This window comes from Condylura cristata, unplaced genomic scaffold, assembly GCF_000260355.1.
Source record: "Condylura cristata isolate star-nosed mole 26May11 unplaced genomic scaffold, ConCri1.0 scaffold00007, whole genome shotgun sequence".
Lineage (NCBI taxonomy): Eukaryota > Metazoa > Chordata > Mammalia > Eulipotyphla > Talpidae > Condylura > Condylura cristata.
In genome coordinates, this window is record NW_004567108.1 from 49,866,428 (window position 1) to 49,886,915 (window position 20,488).

Sequence of the window (20,488 nt, forward strand, 5' to 3'; positions counted from 1 at the left end):
TGAGATGGAGTAAGAATAGCTTATTTTAGGAACTGAACACTGTAACTGAGGGGGAGATAGTACTAGTAAGCTTAGAGAAGGTGAGAGGAACCGGATCAAATGGGACCTTGTTAGGTTTTTCAAACTATCCCAAGGGAGAAGCTGAGAGAAGAACTTTAACTAGGGGAGTGATGTGAACAGTATTTTGGGAAGATCACTTCTCATGTGTAGAGATGATCAAGGAGCTCAGTAATTCATGCAGAGTTTTTAGTTAGGAGTTTCTTGGAGCTGTCCAAGTGGCAGTGGTTTGACTGAACTTGTGCAGTGAGTATAGGGAAAGCTAAATATACTTGAGAACTAGTTAGAGCATAGAATTGATGGTCTTGGTGAGTGACTGGGGTTACAAGAGATAGATAGAAGTGTTGAGGAAGACTAAATATTTAGTTTATGGAAGTCTCAATAAATGTTTTTGATACCTGCTACTGTAGGTATTATTTTTACCACTACTTTCATAATATATGAGAACTGGAGGCCACATATAATTTTGACTGGGAATAATTTAAAGCATCTATTAATCCTTTGGTGACAATTAGTATTCTTGGTTTTTAGTTTTATTAAAAAAACACTTTAGGGCCTCTCTGGTGGTACAAGGGGTTAACTCTCAGCATTATGAAACAATCCACAGCGACTGATGCATAAGTTCATTCTCCAGCCAGGGAGCTGACCCATATGGCACAGCAGAACTTTCCTTTCCTTCCCCCCAATATCCCCCAAAAGTGGTGTAAGTCAGTCAACTGCCTGTCCTGCTCCCCACTGTGTCTCTGGTGAATCCTTTCAATTCCCCTCCCCACCCCCACCTCTGGCCTACACCCTAGTTCTTTTATGCATAAATAAATCTTTTAAAAGAACCACTTTATGGTCCCTCCCTGGTGGCACAGCCTGTTAAAGCACAGCACTAAGAAGCTAAAGTAACTTCAGCATGAGTTCAGTCCCCGCCCGAGAGGTGATCCATATGGTACAGCAGACCTCTCCTGAGCTGCCCGCTGCTCCCCTCAGCAGTGTACTTCATCAGTTTGCCTGTTCTGCTCTCCACTTTGTCTCTCTGGTGAAGCCTCTCACCACCCCTGCACCTCTGGCTTATATCCCACTTCTGTATGCATAAGTAAATAGTTCTTAAAAAAATTTTTTTTCCCATTTGACCTCACCCAATGTAATATAAAGGAATAAAATACAATTGATATGATAGTTGCCTTTCTTAATTGCCCTTCTGGTACACTGAAAGTGTGACTCTAAATTTTAATTCTCTTTAAGCCTTATGAGCATTTCAAGTGTTTCTTTTCCCCCATGAATAATATACTTTCTTATTTTCTAGACAGATTTTCCAGGTTTTGTCTTCTGAACATTAATTACCACAGCTATACTGTAAAAATAATATGAAGACAGCAAAATGGAAGACTGTATATACCTTTGCAATATAAATCTAGTCACACATGTTCTGTTTGGAAAGGAAACATTTATGAGTATTCTGCAGAAACATTTATATGCCTATAAATAACATTGCTGAGTTACTCTGCTTAGCATGAACATTTGAGAACATTTTTGTAGTCAGTTTATTGTAAGTCTGTGTAGGAATTAAGGATGGTAACAATGATATGATCTGCCTGTGGGATTAATAAATTTCAAAAAATGTATTTTGCATATGGGTGTGGCAATTTCTGGAAGAATATTACTTCCTTTTGGGTGCCTGCATATCAGTATGTCAGCTTTAAGACTCAGAGCAGATTAAACATTGCTGGTGTGCTCCAGAACTATTTCTTTTGCATAGTTGGGGCATGTCCCATTTCTCTGGAAAACCCTTACTTGAGTTGTCCTGAACATAACCACTAATAGACTATTTCACATTTGCATAGGGCTTTTCATTTTCAAGATTTCACAATCAATGCCTTTTAATCCATATAGCATGCCTGCGAGGTAGGTAGATACATTCAACTATCCAGTTCTCCTGCAGGCGAATTTCAGTGCCAGCAGGAGTATTGTGATTGGCACTGACTTTCCTTAATTTCCCAGAGGCCAGACACCTGGAGAGGCTTTCCTGCAGGCGTAAGTACCTGCCAATGTTTTAGCCACATGTGGCTGCCTCTTCATTCCTCCTGCTATTTTACTAAGATTCAGTGACTGCATGCACCATTAACTACAATGTTGTGCCGAGTGTTTCAATTTGCATTAAACCTATACAGGAGTGGGTATGTTTGGAAGATTCTTAGACAGCTGTATGAACATATATATTGTGTACAATAAATTTCAACTGTTCATATTTCCATTTTCTATCAAAAGTACTTTTCATTAATTCAAAACCACAATTTCTGTCTTTGAGTCTTAATATATTCAGGCAGGCAGGAGGCTTGTACACCTAATGATCAAATATCAACAATAAAGTACTGATTGAACTGAAATGTAAGCAGTCATATATAGTGTGCTTACTTATACCAGCACTGATACAAATACATTTATTATCTCATCCTTAAAACAACCCTAGGAGGGCCCTCCCTGGTGGCGTAGTGGGTTAAAGCACAGCACTGAGAAGCTTAAGCCACTACTGCATGAGTTCAGTCCCCTCCTGTCCCCTGGAGGTGACCCACATGGCACAACAGGCCTCTCCTGATGTGCCCACTGCTCCGCTCACTAGTGTACTTCATCGATCTCTCTGTTCTGCTCCCCACTCTATCTCGGGTGAATCCTCTCACCACCCCTGCACCTCTGGCCTGTACTCCAGTTCTGTATGCACAAACCAATAAATCTTTAAAAAAAAAAAAAAAGAAAGAAAGAAAGAAAAGAAAACAACCCTACGAGGTATATACTATCTTTCCTGGTTTACAGCTAACGGAAACCAAGGCTGTGCACATTTGCAGGGCTTATTTATTTATTTATTTATTTTTTTAAAGATTTATTTATTCGTACAGAACTGGGGTACAGGCCAGAGATGCGGAGGGTGAGAGGATTCACCAGAGACAGAGCGGGAGGCAGAACAGGCAGATCGACGAAGTACACTGCTGAGGGGAGCAGCGGGCGGGTCAGGAGAGGTCTGCCACACCATGTGGTCACCTCCGGGGCAGGCAGGAATTGAACTGATGCGGAAGTGGCTTCAGTTTCTCAGTGCTGGGCTTTAACCTGCTGCGCCACCAGGGAGGGCCCTGCAGGGCTTATTTAAACCTATCCTGTCTGACTCCAAAGTCACTTTTTAACCATTTGATACTCACTGCCTTAAATAGAAGATCTTACATAGAATCTGTATGTGCTGGAACAGTACACAGCAATGGACAGGTAATGAAAAGGTGGACTATAAAGAGGTAATATTGATCTCCTTTTTTATAACACAAAGCAAAACCATGTAATGGAATTGGTCTTATCCACATCAGACTTTATAATATTTTACCTTTCTGGGCACTTATAACTGGCTACAAATGAAAAGTATTTCTGTCTTCTCTTTCCCTGTGTCAATAATTTCTCTAAAAAGGGACTGTGTTGTATTTAATCTGTGATCTTATATATTAAATGATACTTAAAACCTTTAAATTGAGTAAATGTTCAGAACTCATTGACTAAATCGACTTCTAAAGATTGGTGGGGCTATTAATTAGAAAATGAAGTCCTTGTATGTGGTAAAACATTCAAATGAATAAATGTATTTAATATCTGTAGAACCCCAGTTCTCCAAGGAATCATTATTATAAATTTTTTTGGTGGATCCTTTACAAAATAGTTACTGTATGCATGTGTGTGCGTGCGCATGTGTGTACAGGTAGATGGATACTCATATGTTGCAGCTGACACACTTATGTTAAAACCTATACACCTGATAAGCTCAAGACAGTCATGACTTCATTGATAATAAGTCTTAAATACATAATTATAAAATTACTCTGACTATATTTTTATCATGGAAATCATTAATTGCATGTATTGTAGGGTGATTACTTATACATAGATAATTATGATTACACTTAAAATATGTGACATTAACCATATTCTTGAAAAAAACTCTAGCATAAAAACTATATAACTCTTAATATATTTGATTTGTAATTTACCTTAATCTCCATGGTTGCTGAGTTATATGTGAAAGAAAATTAACTTTAGGAATATGTTAAATGCAAGAATCCTTGTAGATTTAATATTTTCTTGAAGTTTCTCTATACTTTTAAATGCTTTTTTTTATAATAGGGTAAATTTACAAGGTAACAGTATATATAACAGAACAAAGCAGTGTTTTGAAGAAGGAGGCAATAGTTTGCTGCAATACACAACTATGTCTTAAAAAATAATAGGTAATATTGAGTTATCAATTTATCTTGGAAATTGTATCTATTGTAAATTTCAGCTATGAAAAGTAACTTAATTTGCACTACAAAGAGGGTTTGAGCATCATGTAGATTTTTAAAGTTAGATTGCTAATCATTTTTGTATTTTTGTTTTCTAATTTTTAGGTTTTAGTATAAAAGCAGTGCCATTCCAGAATGCCATCTTGAATGTAAAAGAACTTGGAGGTATATCATTTAAAATTATTTCTATGTCTGACTAACTTTTATCCATAATATATTAATGCAATGCTTATAGCTAGAACATGATGATTTATTATTCTAGTAGGTGTTCCATTTTCCCCTTTTCTCTTGATAATGCAAGTCCTGGAAATATCTTTCTCCTTACATATGATTTAAAGGTTGTTTGAAGAATTCTAACTAATATAAATTTTGTTTTCTTTTATATGAATTAAAGAATTATACTACTGACGCCGTTTTATACACTATACGCTTTGATTTTGTTTTTCCAAAAGGTTTATTCTAGAGTGAAAAATATGAAGAGAATTTTAATACAATCATACAAAGTAAGTTGTACATTATGCAGCACAAAAACCCCCTGTATTTTAGAGCAGTTTGTATTTATACTGCAGGTTTTATGGTATTAGGTCTTTTTAGAATGTATTTGTTCTGTTAATAAATCTTTGCCAGCGGGTTCTTTACTGGCCAAGCACATTTATTGGATAGGCTGCACCCCAAACTATTCATCACTCAGTCTTTCATTACCCTCTCTGTCTGGGATTTTTTGGTTGTGTTTTATGTCAGTCAGGGTCTTAACCCATGTAAATAGGTTAACAAAGAAATCAGTCAATTCAGTGAACCTACTAAATTCTCTAATGGTGCAGGAAAATGGCAAGTGCTCCAGAGTTGAGTATAATATTGGTGAATTTAATGTAATAGAAGAAGGTTCTCTTCCATCTCTTTAACCATTCTGTAACATTGGCCTTTCGCTTTTGGGGTTGTTGTGGTTCCTTTTTTTTTTTTTTTTTAAGTTTATTCTGTGACCTATTTTTAATTTGATAAAATTGAAGCACAAACATTATGTCATTTTAATGGTGTTTGATACCATATTTTTAAAACATTTTTTAAAAGTCTAATATTGATTGATCCTTTTGTTGTTTGTTTGCTACATCTAGGACAAATATAAATACTAAGTTTGTTTTATAGCTAACTTTCACTTTTGTAGCTGTAATATTTAAAATCAACCATGGTTGGCAAATTCTGATTTTCTTAGGTTTTCTCATTTGAGTGCAAAATCATAAACATGAATGTTCCTGTAATAGAATAATTTTTATACAAAAATATTAGAAGGCTGTGTTCTTTTCAGTTAGATATTTTAATGTTTACTTTGCAGGTATTGGTGACTTTGCATCTCAGGGACCAGGATGTTAGTGAGGAAAATACGTTGAGTCTAAAACATAGAATGCGAGCATTGTGTTGGCTTTTAAATATGGTTAATATGTAGTAAGTAATTTATTACTTACAGTAAACTTATTGAACACTCTGGATGTAAGAAACTATTAATTAATTGATAAGTTGTTGATTATGGGTGTTTTGTTGCATGATATTATTGAATGTGTCAGACAGTTGTAGAAAGTGAATACTTCAAGAAAGCTATTACAACTTTGGCCTTGTGCCACTAAAATTTAGCATGCTATTTGATCAAATTAGAGGCTGAAGGGTGCCTAAGGTCAAGCACTAGTTAATCTTGCTGAAAGAACAGAGATTGGAACAGGTATACCAGTTCCAGGCTAATGATAAGTGATTTGGGCATGTGTTTTTGAAGAACAAATATCTAGTCTGAGCACCAGATTCTTTTACCCCTCATTTTAATAGACGAGAGGCGGTTTTAAGGGAAAAGTGAGTTTTTGAGCAGAATCTAATTGTTCAGATACAAACAGTGGAGAGAGTTCCTTCCTTGATGGTTCATTCATTAATTCCTTTATTTAACAAATATGTTTTGATGAGCTATTCTGGAATAGGATTGGACACTAGGTGATGTCTCAGCTCAGAATGCTAAGAAGTAGGCTAACACATTGATGGTGAAGCTTTCCTATGATTAAAGTGTTATCTTCATACTAAGAGAGTCATCCTATTACAAGCTATGTGATATTTAGGGAGAATTATGACTTACTGAAATCAGTGTGTTCGAAAGAAAGTTGTATGATCAAGAATTTGAAAATTTAAGAGGACAGAGTTGAGTATATTAGGACCAACGTTGTCAAGAGACTGTTGCATCTTTCATGTAAAAACTCTTGTAACTCACATAAAATTTTCTGCTTATGACTTTTTTTTTTTTAAAAAAGTAATAGCTTATTTTAAAATCATTTTGTACCTTTTTTCCATCTCAGTGGTAATCCTGGTGGGCTTCCCATCACCAAATCACCCATGTGCCATCACTATAGTCCAGTGTACTTTCCTCCCCCCACTGTTTTTGATCCCATTTCCCATTCCATCCCCATAAAATAGCTTATGGCTTTTTTTTTTTTTAAATCACACAATCATTCTAGCACTGTTGTGTGTCAAGCATGATTCTGGGGCTGGGAATAAAAGCTTTTTAAAATATGTCTCTGTCTTCAAGGAACTCATGGATCAGAGATGGAGATATTCATGGAAATAGTTGAAATTAATGGAAATTTTGAAAAGAATGAAATTATTGGGAGAAGTAAATGTAAAAAGTACAAAGTAGGCCCTCCCTGGTGGCACAGCGGATTAAAGCACAGCACTGAGAATCTAAAGCCGCTTCCGCATGAGTTCGATTCCCACCTGCCCTGGAGGTGACCACATGGTGCAGCAGACCTCTCCTGACCCGCCCGCTGCTCCCCTCAGCAGTGTACTTCGTCTATCTGCCTGTTCTGTTCCCTTCTCTGTCTCTGGTGAAGCCTTTCGCCGCCCCTGAGCCTCTGGCCTGTACCCCAGTTCTGTATGCACAAATAAATAAATCTTTAAAAAAAAAAAGTACAAAGTAAGGGCTGATACAAATGTAGACATTGTTACTGCAGCCTGTTGATTTGATGAACAAGTTTTGTTTTCTCTATTTTGAGAATGATTCAACTTTTTCTGTCACACCCATCAAATTCTTCTATATCTCTCTCTGTGAAATTGGAACTCTAGATTATCTTCTGTATTTTCTACTTTCCCTTATTCTTACATCTCACCCCCTATTTATCCTCATTTAGTCTTTGTAGCTTCATATCTAGAATAGATGCTACTTTTATTTTAAAGTAGCAAAACACAAGATCCTTGGACATGGATTAATGGAGTTACTTGATCAAGATTATTTGGAGAAGTAGGTAGGGATCAGTGTAAGTACTTGTGCTCTATACATAAAGCATTTATCCAGTCGCTGCCCTAAGGGAAGTGTTCCCACATGTTTGCTGCTGCTTCTTTTTTTTTTAGATTCATTTATTTTTACATGCAGAACTGAAGTACAAGCCAGAGATGCAGGGGCAGTGAGAGGCTTCACCAGGGACAGAATAGGGAGCAGGACAGGCAGATTGACAAAGTACACTGCTGAGGGGAGCAGCAGTTGAGACAGGAAAGGTATGCTGTGCCATGTGGATCACCTCCGGGGCCGGGGATCAAACGCGGAGCCAGGGATCGAACTGGGACTGAAGATGCTATGGCTAGCTTGCAGTGCTGCATCCTAACCCATTGCACCACCAGGGAGGGCCCCCTGCTGCTGCTTTTTAATTAGCATTGGATACACAATTTAGCATTCTCATTTGCTAGTATTATTTCCATTAACATGCATGGATAAATATGGACACCTGCTCTGCTAAAAAAAAAAAAAAATTTTATAGGACCTAACCTTTCATTTATTCATTCAACATGCATTACATATTGTATGCCAGACTGAGTTCCAGAAAGAGGTGGAGGTTATAGAGCATCAAGACAAATACAGGCTCTGCATAAACTAGATAATAGGCGCTAGGAGAGACTTTTGTTTTCCTTAGTTAAATCAAAATATTACTTTTTATAAACCTAGAACAAATTTCTGGGTTAATCCCTTTGTACCTGAAGGGAATTTTAAAATACCATCCAGCAAGAATTGTGATCCCTCTGAAGGGCATTCTGTATTACTGCTTAGTGAGCTATTTTTTTTTCCCCTGCATCTTTTTTCACCTGGGAGTATTTTAGTTATTGAAACTAATTAAAATCCCTTTTCTGTTAGTTTTAATTAATTACTCTGCTTGTCTTGTTCCTGATTGTTATTATTTTTCTGGATGTCATACAAGACACCTGTCAGGGATCCTGGAGAGACAGAAAGATTAATTTTTCAGGGAATTCCCCTTCTTCCCCAAGATTTACTTCATAAGCCCAGCCAGTATGAGTCTAGGCTAGTTGACCTCCTCTATCTTTATTTCCTTATCTGTAAAATGTGGAAATAGTAGTTCTATGTCATAGAATCCTGGTGCAGACTAAATTAGTTAGTATAGGTCAAATACTAAAGATTAGCTGGTTCATATCTCACATTTTTAAAGATTTATTTTACTATAATTGTACCCTCACTACTCTGTGCCCTCCTGACAACTCACAGGAGAGGGTGGGGAGTGGGGGAGGAAGGGGAACAAAAACACCTTTTCATAAAAGCCTTTTCTGAAATCCTAACGTTACACAAATGACTCATTGATTGCTTTTTTTTCTTGCCACCATTCCTCTCCTTCACAGACCAGGTGATCTTTTCCTTCACTGTATTACACTTGCTGAAATTGAAAAGTCACTGAAAAGGGACCTGGTTAGAGGGTTTTGGTTAGCTCTCTGGCATATTTTTGGCACTTCACAGGAGTTAATATTATCTTTTTTTTTTTTTTTTGGTCCCTTTCTATCTTGTCACCTTTCCTTGTTTTTAAATTCTTCCTGAAATTATCTCTTCTCTTGTGAAGCCTCTTAATTGCTTTCCTTCTCTGTCTTATGTATTTTCACCTCATTGCTAGGGTAAGTGAAGCACCTGGCATGTAGCTAAATGGAGAGGAGTGGTCCATGCTGCTCTGATTTTTCACGTAGAAATCTTCAGTTCTTAAATCATCATATTTTTTATGCAATCAGAGATATTTGTTAACTGATCTGAAATTTCATTTGCAAACTGATAGAATTCCAAGAGGGAATTTTTGCTTCTTAACATACTTGGTTTATTATATTTATTGGAGAAGTGTACAGACATCATCATAATATTTTTTCATTCCTGAACTGAATCTGCAACTGTGATTAGTTTTGTCAAACCACTTCTGAATTTCTTCCTTTCCCCTATTCCAGGCAGCATCCCCACCCTGGATACTCTTTGGCAGCCTTGTCTCCCCAATTGAAAGACAAAGAAAAGCTAAAATGCATTTCGTTATCTTTTGCACTTCAATATTCATTGCTGCCAGTTGTCAATCAAGAGAAGTTCATGAAGACTTGTATGCACTTTATTTTTTTCTTCTAAAGAAAAGATGACTTTTCCTCTTCTGAAAGCAGTGAAGGGAAGATGGAAAGTGCAAGTTGTGTTCATTTACCCATTTATTTGAGTCCATGAAATAATGATTGAATGATTTTTTTTTTAAGAGACTTGTCAGCTAAGCCATTTTCTTAAAGGTTCCTTCTTTCAGCAGCCAAGCTGTTATATGAAACAGATGTTGACTCTGTCCTGTTTCTTTGTTTGCCTGGAGGAATACGCCTCCTCGTAGTGAAAGGTGCTGTTCCTTTGTATCCTGCTAGTTATTTCCCAGTGCTGTTAATCTGTCCAGGTCATTTGCATTTCTTAATTTCTCCAGAAACTATGCAAGACAGAGTTCTTGACAGGCAACCCAGAGGATACTACTGCATGCTGCTTTTAGCATCTGCTTTATCCACTGACCATTTGATGTGTTTACCAAAATACAACTCTCTTCCTTCATGATCTCCTTTTACTGAAACTTATTTTAGAGGGAGAAATAGCTCTTTAATTGTTATGTGTTGTATGATCATATGTAAACTATGATCATTGTCTCCATATCCCCACTACTACCTTTCATTTAAAAAAAAAAATTCACCTATGAATTTAATGTAGTCCCTGTGCTGAGAATCACAGCAGACATTAAGGACAGAGGCCGTATCAAGACATTCTAAAATCAGAAGTTGTCTTGAAGTGCATATTAGGGCCTCTTAGGAGACAAGTGATATTGCATAGATTTCTTGCTGCTGCAGGAACAATTTGTCATTTGAGACTGCTTTCAACATCTCCAAATGTGGGTGTCCATAGGGGAGGTGGCAGGAAACTGACCTGGGCAAAAGAACATGACAGCAAATAGTGGGAACCCAAGTGAGACCAGGTCCATTGAATACCTAGAACCATACTGTCAGTTGAATGACAGTGAGCTTCACCCAAGTACAGGTTCCTAATTTGTTATTTATGAAGTAATTACAAGGAAGGAGTATACTTTAGCAAGCAGTGTAGCCTGAAGAAACTCTTTCTTCTCTGCATGTGAACTTCTTGTTTTCTTATCTGTAAAATATAAGTTTTAATAAATCATCACTATTTATTTCCCAAGGGTTTGGGCTGGAAAAGAAAAGTTAAATCGCCTAAAGTACCACAAGAGATATTCTTTAAGAATAGATGGTGATATTTCCACCAATCTTTTTTATATAGTTATGGTTCCAGTATGATACGTAATTTTGAATAATCAAAATATCTTGATATAGTTTCCTTATCTAGGAAAAGAACCAGGTCTTTCTGAAATCGGGTGGTCAGTTAACTCCTGCTCTCTGAACTGTGTACTTTCACACTTAGGCTTAGGCTATACTAGGGGAAATGATATTGGTATAAAGCCAAGGCACTTGGATATGAGTTAAAAGGCCACAGCTATCTGAATTGGTTGAATAGGATCCCAGGGTGGTGTTGTTCAAGCAATTTTTACACTTGCTAAGGGAAAACTGAGCCAAACAGTCAGCAGAGCCAAAGAAATGAATCTAGGGACCCAGAAGTCTGTTACTTATGGAGACCTGACCTTAGTTTTAGTTGCTTTCCGGAGAAGTGCCGTAAGAAAATTTTAAAAATCTGCTTTACCAGTCAGAGTTTAGCATTTAATAGTTCCTTTTCCTATAAATATGCATACATCCAAAATCTTTTAGAACCTAGTTTCCTGGTCTTGGGCTCTCTCCTCCTTCCCTTCCCTTTGCTGGCAATGGGGAATCTCATGGCCTCTGAGATCACTGCCTCGCTGCTGTTTACTTTTTAGGGGCAATCAGGTCATTTCATATCTTCCAACTCCAAACCTCCTCACAAATGTTTGTGTTAGGTTCTTAACTTACTCTTCTTCACATGGAAATAGGTATTTCTGTTTCTCCCATGGGTTTCCATAATAGCAACTAATTTTCATTGTGTATTTAGTTTCAGTGTAGTATTGCAGCAACAGCACTGGAAATCAGGAGACCAGTATTTTCCTCTAACAAAACAAGCCATGGAACATTGGGCAAGGCACTTAACTTTTCTAAGGCAGCTCTCCTTCTTAGTAGCTAAGGAAGCTAATAATCTAACTAGTGTGTTTTTTATCTTGAAAGTCACATTGTCTACCTCTCTTTGGCCCCTAGAAATTATAGACTGTCTCAAACAACAGTGCAGGATTATGACACATTACTTTCTCTATTTGTCTTAACACCAACTTCCTCAATAATTTACTTTTTTATTTTATACAGTGGGCATTTTGATAAATCTCAAGGTTTTCATATTTGTATAGTGAGAGGTAAACAATGTATTCATACAATAACAAATAACTAATGCCTAGTTGCTATCACTGTACTTTGCGAAGTGCAATAAATGAATCTGGGGCATAGAAGTTGGTACTTTGAGAAGCATGATAATCTGGTATAGGAAATACTGTATCAGGAATGAGTATAAGATACAAGTAAGATCACATAGAAAGGACAAAGGAGATGTCACAGAGGAAAGAGTCATTAGGAATAGGGACAGATGGGTCAAAAGTCAAGGAGATAATGGTGGACATGGGCTAGTCTTGTCCGGTTATTCATCAAGTCCATGTCACCTGCTTGGCATTTGTTCCATCTGTTATTTTCCTTAGACTGTCTCTCCACTGTGATGTCTCCTTTGCCTTTTCTATATGATTTTAATGGCATCTTGTACTCAATCCTGTCATATTACCATACCGGACTTAAAGTTGTGAATAACTAAACAATAAACCACCATAATCTTAAGGGTTCATTGTATTTTAGTATAAGATATATGAGTATTTCTAAGATGGAGCTAAATTTGCCAAATTATACCCCAATACCTAAAGGACAGTGTCTTTAGAAGCAGCATGGTGTTGTTGTTGACTTCACTTCAGTGAATATTTAATGAATATTAGCTAAATGGCAGGCCCTCAGGATATAATCCTTGCCCTCTCTCTCTCTCTGTCTCTCTCTCTCTCTCTCTCTCTCTCACACACACACACATACACATACACACACACACATGATCTGCTGAGCTCATTTGTTTGGATATTTTTAAGGGAGAATAATGTTGACTAAAATGATTTTAGAAGTTCTCAGAAAAAAAAATTAAAAGCTTTACTAGATTCTTATATTTGCAATGGCAACTTGACAGTTCTTAAAGAGCAATATGTTTACAGTCATTCAGCACTTACCAGTTGATTCCCTTGAGTGGAACAAAAGAGAACTGATTAGATTTGTTTTGAGGTGTCACAGATTTTGTTTTTAATTCTTATGGTCCAAAGTGTTGTCAAAACCCTATTGAAGATGCATGACTATTTTAATCTTGAAATTTATTTACCATTCCTTATGGTATGATTCTGAGAGGTAATAGTGTAAATAGTTTATGTATTGGATTATTTATAATTTTTAAATACAGCTATGTGAAGCCCTTATGATTGAAAATTGAAGGTTGATTTTTGTTCTAATAATTTATTCTCCCATTCTTGCCAAAATCTCATGAAATGACCAAAAGGGAAAAAAAAAATGAGAAGTCTGTAACAAGGATAGTTTAAATATATAATAAATGTAGGAAAACAAGATAAAATGTGAGGTACAGATAATGGGAACAGGAAATAGGAGGAGAATAGATCAGGACTGTTAATCAGAGAACTTATCAGAGTTTATTAATTGGAGCTTTACATTTGGAGCTATGCCTTTATTTTTCTTTTCTCCCTGTTTTAAGTAGTAGGTAGCAGCTGTGTTTACCCACAAACTAAATCCTTGAATGTGGGTGCTAGACTCAGAAAGGTAGGGCAGCCTCCCAGTATGTACTGACTGCCAGGTGGATTGGAAAGCCCACGCAAACAAGAGACAAGCCACTTGTCTGTTCCTATTAATCACTGGAAAAAAAACAATGATAAACAAAAGAACTGGCAAGAAAAACCTTCTCAAACAAAAGATAACCATGTAATCATGATACACCACACTATGAGAAAAATCAATCCCATGAAAAAAAGAACCCCATGAAAGACCAGAGGAAAAGATATCCAAGAACTTAGAGATAATAGAGTAATCAGAAGAAGACACTCAGATGCATATAGGAAAATTTAGCGCTGATAATAAAGAACCTAGTTAAGAACTTCTGAAATTAAAATTTGACTTTGAAACCAAAAATATCAGTTGATGCAACTCAATGTAAATTAGCAAAACTAGAGATGGAACTAGAGAGTTTTCTTACTATGCTGTGTAAAAGAAATACCTTGGGAGTACAAAAGAAAATGTAAGAGTATTTATAGAATTTTTTAGCAGCTCTTAAGCAGAGTTGTAAAAAGGGAGTAAAGAGAAACTACAAAGAATAAAATAACCTCAGAAATAATAGAAAGAAATCTCAATGTGGAAAAAGGGGGTGTTAAGATCTGTTGAGCTCTCAGAGTGTCAAAACTTAACCTAGACATACAATGAATCAATCATTAATTATTATCATAGAAACACAGACACACACACACACACAGTAGCATCATTTCTAGCTCAACAGGGAGATGGGAGATTATAAATTGATACCACCTCCTGTGTTGAAGCCAATTTAGAGACCAGTACAGCAATAAAATTTGGATGATACATACATAGCTACATTTACAAAGTATCTGAAGAATTGCCTGTTCAGCTATTATAATAAATTATTTTAAAAGTAGTGTGAAAATTTACTGGGATTAAATGCAATTTTTGCTTTTTCTGAACTGTGTGCTTTTTAATAAGAAATTATATATTTTTTAAGAATAAAAATACTCTATAGTTACAGAAAGCAAAGGTTATTTGATATTTAAGCAAAATGCAAGAATGGAAAAATTAACAAGATAAAATAATCAAAAAGGTATCAATAGAAAATAATCAATAATTGCAACAAATGTAAACAGATTTAATTCCACTTTTACATATAGGTAGCATAAAATAAATATAACTTATTCAGTTGTATCTCATGATATGAGAGACTTCTGTAATAAAACAGTGCAATAAAAAAAATAACAAGTTAGAAAAAATGCCCTGAAAGTACCATCAAAAAGAAAGTATTGGAACCAGTTAAAATTAGATGAAATGAAATTGAAAGCAAAGAACATTAACAAAATTAAATGAAGAGATACAATTTTACATCTAAATACAAAATACATTTTTGAATACTCATAAAATTTATATACAAATGAACATATGTATACATGTTTCTGACTAAAATACAATAAAATAAAAAAATAACAAATAACTATATGAAAAAGGTTTCAAGAGTGCTATAACTTTATATCTGCACAAAATTAAGTCAAAATATAAATTATTATATAAACATAAATTACACCAAAACCAAAAATAACATAAAACCCATGATTATAAAACTTTGAAGACATCAGGGGAAATCTTTGTGACTTTTGTTTAGGCAAAGATACCTTACATAAGGTATCAAAAACATAATACATAAAAATAAAATTGGTAAGTTGAATTGCATAAAACTTAAAGAGTACTGCTTTTTGGAAAATACTGTTAGAGAATGAAAAGACAAGCCATAGGATAAGTAAACATTTGGAAATTATATTATGTAATAAAGATTTTATATCTAGATTATATGAAGAATTCTCAAAATATAATAATAGGAGAAGAAAATACATTCTTAAATAATTGGCACAATTTCGAACAGATAATTCATTAAAGAAAATATAAAGAAGGTAAATGAGCACTCACAGATATGGTCAACATAATTTGTTGTGTTGGGCAACACCACACTGATAAAAGAGATGGGAGTCATGAAGCAGGCTGCATAATGCAGGATGCTGCTCAAGAGCAAGATCCTGGCCTTTTGATTGGTAAACTTGTTATATAGCAGTAATAATATGAGGAAGTAGAAAAAGAGAGGGAGAAGTAGAAGAAGCAGGGTAGGGTGGAACAGCACTTCTCATCTGCTGATAGCATGGAATCGTAGATAAAGCTTTATCAGTAAGGCATTCTACTGAACAGCTTCTGGGGTCCTTCCTTACACATTGGTCAACAGCCCCTGGTCATACCTCTTGATACATACCCTTCCCAGGTGATCTAGCTTTATGCTCTTAACTGATTTGAAAGTCACTTTGTAGGGTTGGACTCCTATGACCAGGCACTTCTGACCTTGCTTTAGGAATACAGAACTGTAGGTACAAAATAGAGGTTAGATAGACTTCTTAGGATTAGCTGACCCTCAATAATGAATCATCAGAGTAGTGGAAATTAAAATTACTGTACATATATAAAATGTCTAAAATTAAATAGCCTAAATATTTTAAGTGTTGGCAAAGAACTGGAGCCCTCCTCGACAGCCAGTAGAAATGTAAAATGGTACAACTACTTTACAAAAATACTTTGCCAGTCTCTTAAAAAGGTAAATGTAGGACTACCCTGGTGGCACAGAGGTTTAAGTTTCAGTGCTATCAAGCTAAGGTACAGTCACTGAGGTGTGAGTTCAGTCTCCTGCCAGGGAGCTAACCAGATCTCTTCTGTCTTGCCCACTGCTCTCCTCAGCATTATATTTCAGTAGATCTGTCTGTTCTGCTCCCCATTCTGTCTCTGGTGAATCCTATCACACCTACCTCCAACCCCCACACTTCTGGTCTAGATCCCAGTTTTTATATGCACAAATAAATAAAAATAAACCTTTAAAAAATGCAAACCAATATTATATTCAAACCATTCCACTCTTAGGAAAAATGAATACTTAATTTTTATACCAAAAAAAAAAAAAAACCTTTACCCAGATGTTCATAACAACATCTATGAGACAAAATTGGATACAACTTTTATTGATTGGTGAATTGATACCCAAATTGTGGTACATCATTACAATGAAATAGTTTCAAACAATAAAAAGGAATGAATATATTGATGCATACCACAAATAGATCTCAAAGTAATTATGCTGAATGGAAAGTAGCCACATAAAGGGAGAACATAAAGTAGTATGCTTATACAAGGATAGATTTATATCGCATTTATATGAGATGCCAACTACTATTTAGTGATAGGATCTAGATCAGTGATTGTTTGAGTGGCAAGAACAGGTGACAAAGGGATGGGTAGGATAGAAGGATAAAACTGTCAGGAGGAAACTTCTGAGAGTGATACATACTTTCTTGATTGTGGTGATAGTTTCCAGATTCCAAAAATTAGCACAATGTGTACTTTAAATATACAGAGATTATTACATACCAGTTAAACCACGGTAAAACTATCACAAGTAATCTAGACCTTTAGAAGTTAAAGGCTATATTTTTCAATCATCTCAGGTTTAAAATTATCAAATATATGTTTTGTGGAAGACTTATTGCCCTTTGTTTGGATGGTTTTCCAGTAAAGAGCTATTTTTTTTAAAAAAAGATTTCTTTGTTTATGCATACAGAACTGGGGTACAAGGCAGAAGAGCAGGGGCAGTGAGAGGCTTCACACGGTCAGAGTGGGGAGCAGAACAGGCTGACTGATGAAGTACACTGCTGAGGGGAGCATCAGGCAGGTCAGGAGAGGTCTGCAGCACCATGTTGTTAACTTCCGGGGCAGGGATTGAACTGATGCTGAAGTGGCTTTATCTTCTTAGAGTTGTGCTTTAACCCGCCGCACCACCAGGGAGGACCACTTTTATTTTTTTAAAGATTTATTTTTATTTATTTACGTATATAAGATCTGGGTATACAAGGCCAAATGTTCAGGGACCAGGGGATGTGAGAAGATTCACCAGAAACAGAGTGAGGAGCAGAACAGGCAGTTCTACTGAAATATATCGCTGAAAGGAGCATTAGGTGAGACAGGAGAGGTCTGCTATGCCATGTGGGTCACCTTCCTGGCAGAGGATTGAAATCTTGATAGCACTGAGACTTTATTTTTAATAGAGTTATGTTAACATCCATAATTTAAAATAAACAAAAAGTGTCTGAAAAAAGACTCAGTGTAAAAGATTATCAATTTCTGGATAAACACATATAGCTGAATTAGATAGGCTAATAGTTAAAACTTAAGATCAAGTTGTTATCAGATTCATGAATTTAATATGCAGATTTTTAAAATCAGCACTAATAAAAGACTATGCACAGTAGCAAGCAAAGAAATACGTGTGACACATTCATTATGTAAAGAGTGAGTGACTTCTGGGAATAAACCAGTTGTGGTTCATTCCATAGGGATCCTCAAAACCACAGTTATATAATATTCTCTTCTCAGTATTAGCAGTTATAGCTATTAAAATGTGTTCATGTTGGTGAGTCTGCAATTGGCAAGATGCAGAACTTAGAGAAATAAGGGATTGGGAGGAACCAATAATAAACTGAAAAAAATTACAGGAAATCTATAAGAAATTTCAAACTACTTTGAAATAGCTGACATTAAAATATCTGTTTATGTATGAGATGTACCATTTTTGATTCCAGAATATTTATAGATTAAAATAATCATCTAACTAGATCTTGTACAATTCAGATTGCATCTCAAGTTAAAGTTTTTTGATTAGTCCTCATTTTGGTACAAAAAATAATGTATTTTTCATTTGCTGATTTTTCCTGTTTTTTTTTTTTTTTGCAAGTCTTGGCAAAATGCCTAGTTGAGTTTGATATGGGTATGTTTATATTCTATATATAATGCACTGAGAGAGTAGACTGTAATACATTTTCTCTCTGTACTTGGCTATCAGTGACTCTTAACAAGTTCTTTGACCTGGGAGTCACCACTGCCATACTCTTTTTCTTTAAGATGATAGTTTATCTTAAATTTGGGTGCATATTATAACCTTTTTGTCGCTATACCATAGTTGATTGTACAGCCAGAACTGGTAATGAATTACCAAGTTCTCAAACAGTAAACACGTAAGGGCTTGGAGGTAGAGTGCTCATTTTGTTTTCTTTGTTTTTCTTCAAAAATCTTGTAAATAGATTAAGCTATGTAATGAATTTCACTTCTTACTAATTAGGTGAAATCTCAGTATGTAAGGATGGATCTATTGTAAGAAGGTAGGTTAAAAATGCAAAGGCACACGGGCCCTCCCTGATGGCGCAGCGGGTTAAAGCACAGCACTGAGAATCTAAAGCCGCTTCCGCATGAGTTCAATTCCCGCCTGCCCCGGAGGTGACCACATGACGTGGCAGACCTCTCCTGACCCGCCCGCTGCTCCCCTCAGCAGTGTACTTCGTGGATCTGCCTGTTCTGCTCCCCACTCTGTCTCTGGTGAATCCTCTCACCCTCCGCATTTCTGGCCTGTACCCCAGTTCTGTATGAATAAATAAATAAATCTTTAAAAAAAAAAATGCAAAGGCACACAATATTTGCTTTTAGATGAATCTGGGTGTCAAAGTATACAGTAGTCACACACCTTTGTATCTTTTTTTAAATGTGGACTATTTAGATGCTGTCAGTCTTTTACATATAGTTAGCTATTTTTGCAAATATCAAGCTGTAGAACCATTATCTCTCCTTGAGCACATGAAAATATATTTAAGTGATAATGTGTTAGGATCCCAAATGATTGTGTGTTAAATTCTAGAATATAAAAAAATACTTAAAGTTTTGTACAGATGTAAAATAAAATAATAATTTTAGATTCTACATGGGTCCATAAAAAATTATGAGACTTAGGTTGTAAGACACAGATAGCATTTGTCTCTGTGGCATTCAATAGGCAGCACCAGCTGAAATTGTAGTAGGTTACCCTTCAACCCCAAAATGGTAAACAGAATCCATTCCCATGGTTTTGTCAAAGGCTTGTCTTCACTCTCAGGATGTTGTTGTATCATGAAGTTTATTTAATACTGCTTATGGATTTAGATAAAGACTGAAAAAAGTCAAATTAATTACACTAGGGGATTTTACCACAGGGGTAGCAGGAATCACTGACAAAAGACCAACATTAAACACAGAAAACTCTCTATCAGGTGAATTTAGTTTCTATGTTTAAAATGCTCTGCCTTTCTTCAGATCCTTGAAAGTTTCCATGAAGAAAAATAAGAACAGTTCAAATTCAGCCCCATGTTCCTATGCAAAGTGAAGGGATAACAATTCAGAGACAGTAAATGAGAATAACACATACTCAGGTGAGGGTCAGGGACTTCCATTGAAAACCCTTTTTTACCAAGTGACTGCTATCATCTTTTGCTATGGGTGGTGATTGTTTTTGTTTGTTTGTTTTAAAAGCAACTTTATCAGTTTCTTTTCTCAGGTAAATTACTTTCTCCAACTCCTATACTAGGCAGGCTCGATGTTTTGGTACTTTTGAGTCTTGGTCTTCTCTTTGGCAGTGGCCCGTTCATTTCAGGTATTAAGCACCTTCTTCATCTCTACACAGGAACAAACTGTTACTTCCTGGAACTGCAACTACATGCAGATTTCAGTTTGCTTGAAACTTCCTGTTTCATCTCCTTCAGGTTTCTGAATTTTGTTTCTCTTCTCCTTAGTGGAGAACTAAAAGAGGGGGAAATGACATCAACGAACTAAAGATCTCTGATTTTTATTTGTCATTCTAACCTAAAAGAGTACATATTTTGAGTTGTTTCCTGGTAATTCTGCTCTTCTCTAAACTGAACTGCTCAATTTGAGTGTAAACAATGTTATTGATGGATGGGTGGATGCACTAGGAGGGTGTGAACTTAACAAGTCTTGAAAGATTTCTTCTATTTGGTCAGACTTAATATAATAGTCGACTTCCTCCCCCTAACATTTCAAGACATGATTTAACAAAATAAGCCCATTTTAAAACAAAGTTATATGTGTGTGTATATTGT

At 35.9% G+C, this 20,488-nt stretch overlaps 1 protein-coding gene across 1 annotated transcript in view; it reads left to right on the top strand.

The window, feature by feature from the left end:
• Positions 1-20,488, top strand: part of ARL15 (ADP-ribosylation factor-like 15) — a 360,786-nt gene that overhangs the window by 131,897 nt on the left and 208,401 nt on the right. The window contains exon 3 of the mRNA XM_004678326.1: positions 4,464-4,523. Coding sequence (XP_004678383.1) covers positions 4,464-4,523 — 60 coding nt within the window. The remainder of the gene's footprint in view (positions 1-4,463; positions 4,524-20,488) is intronic.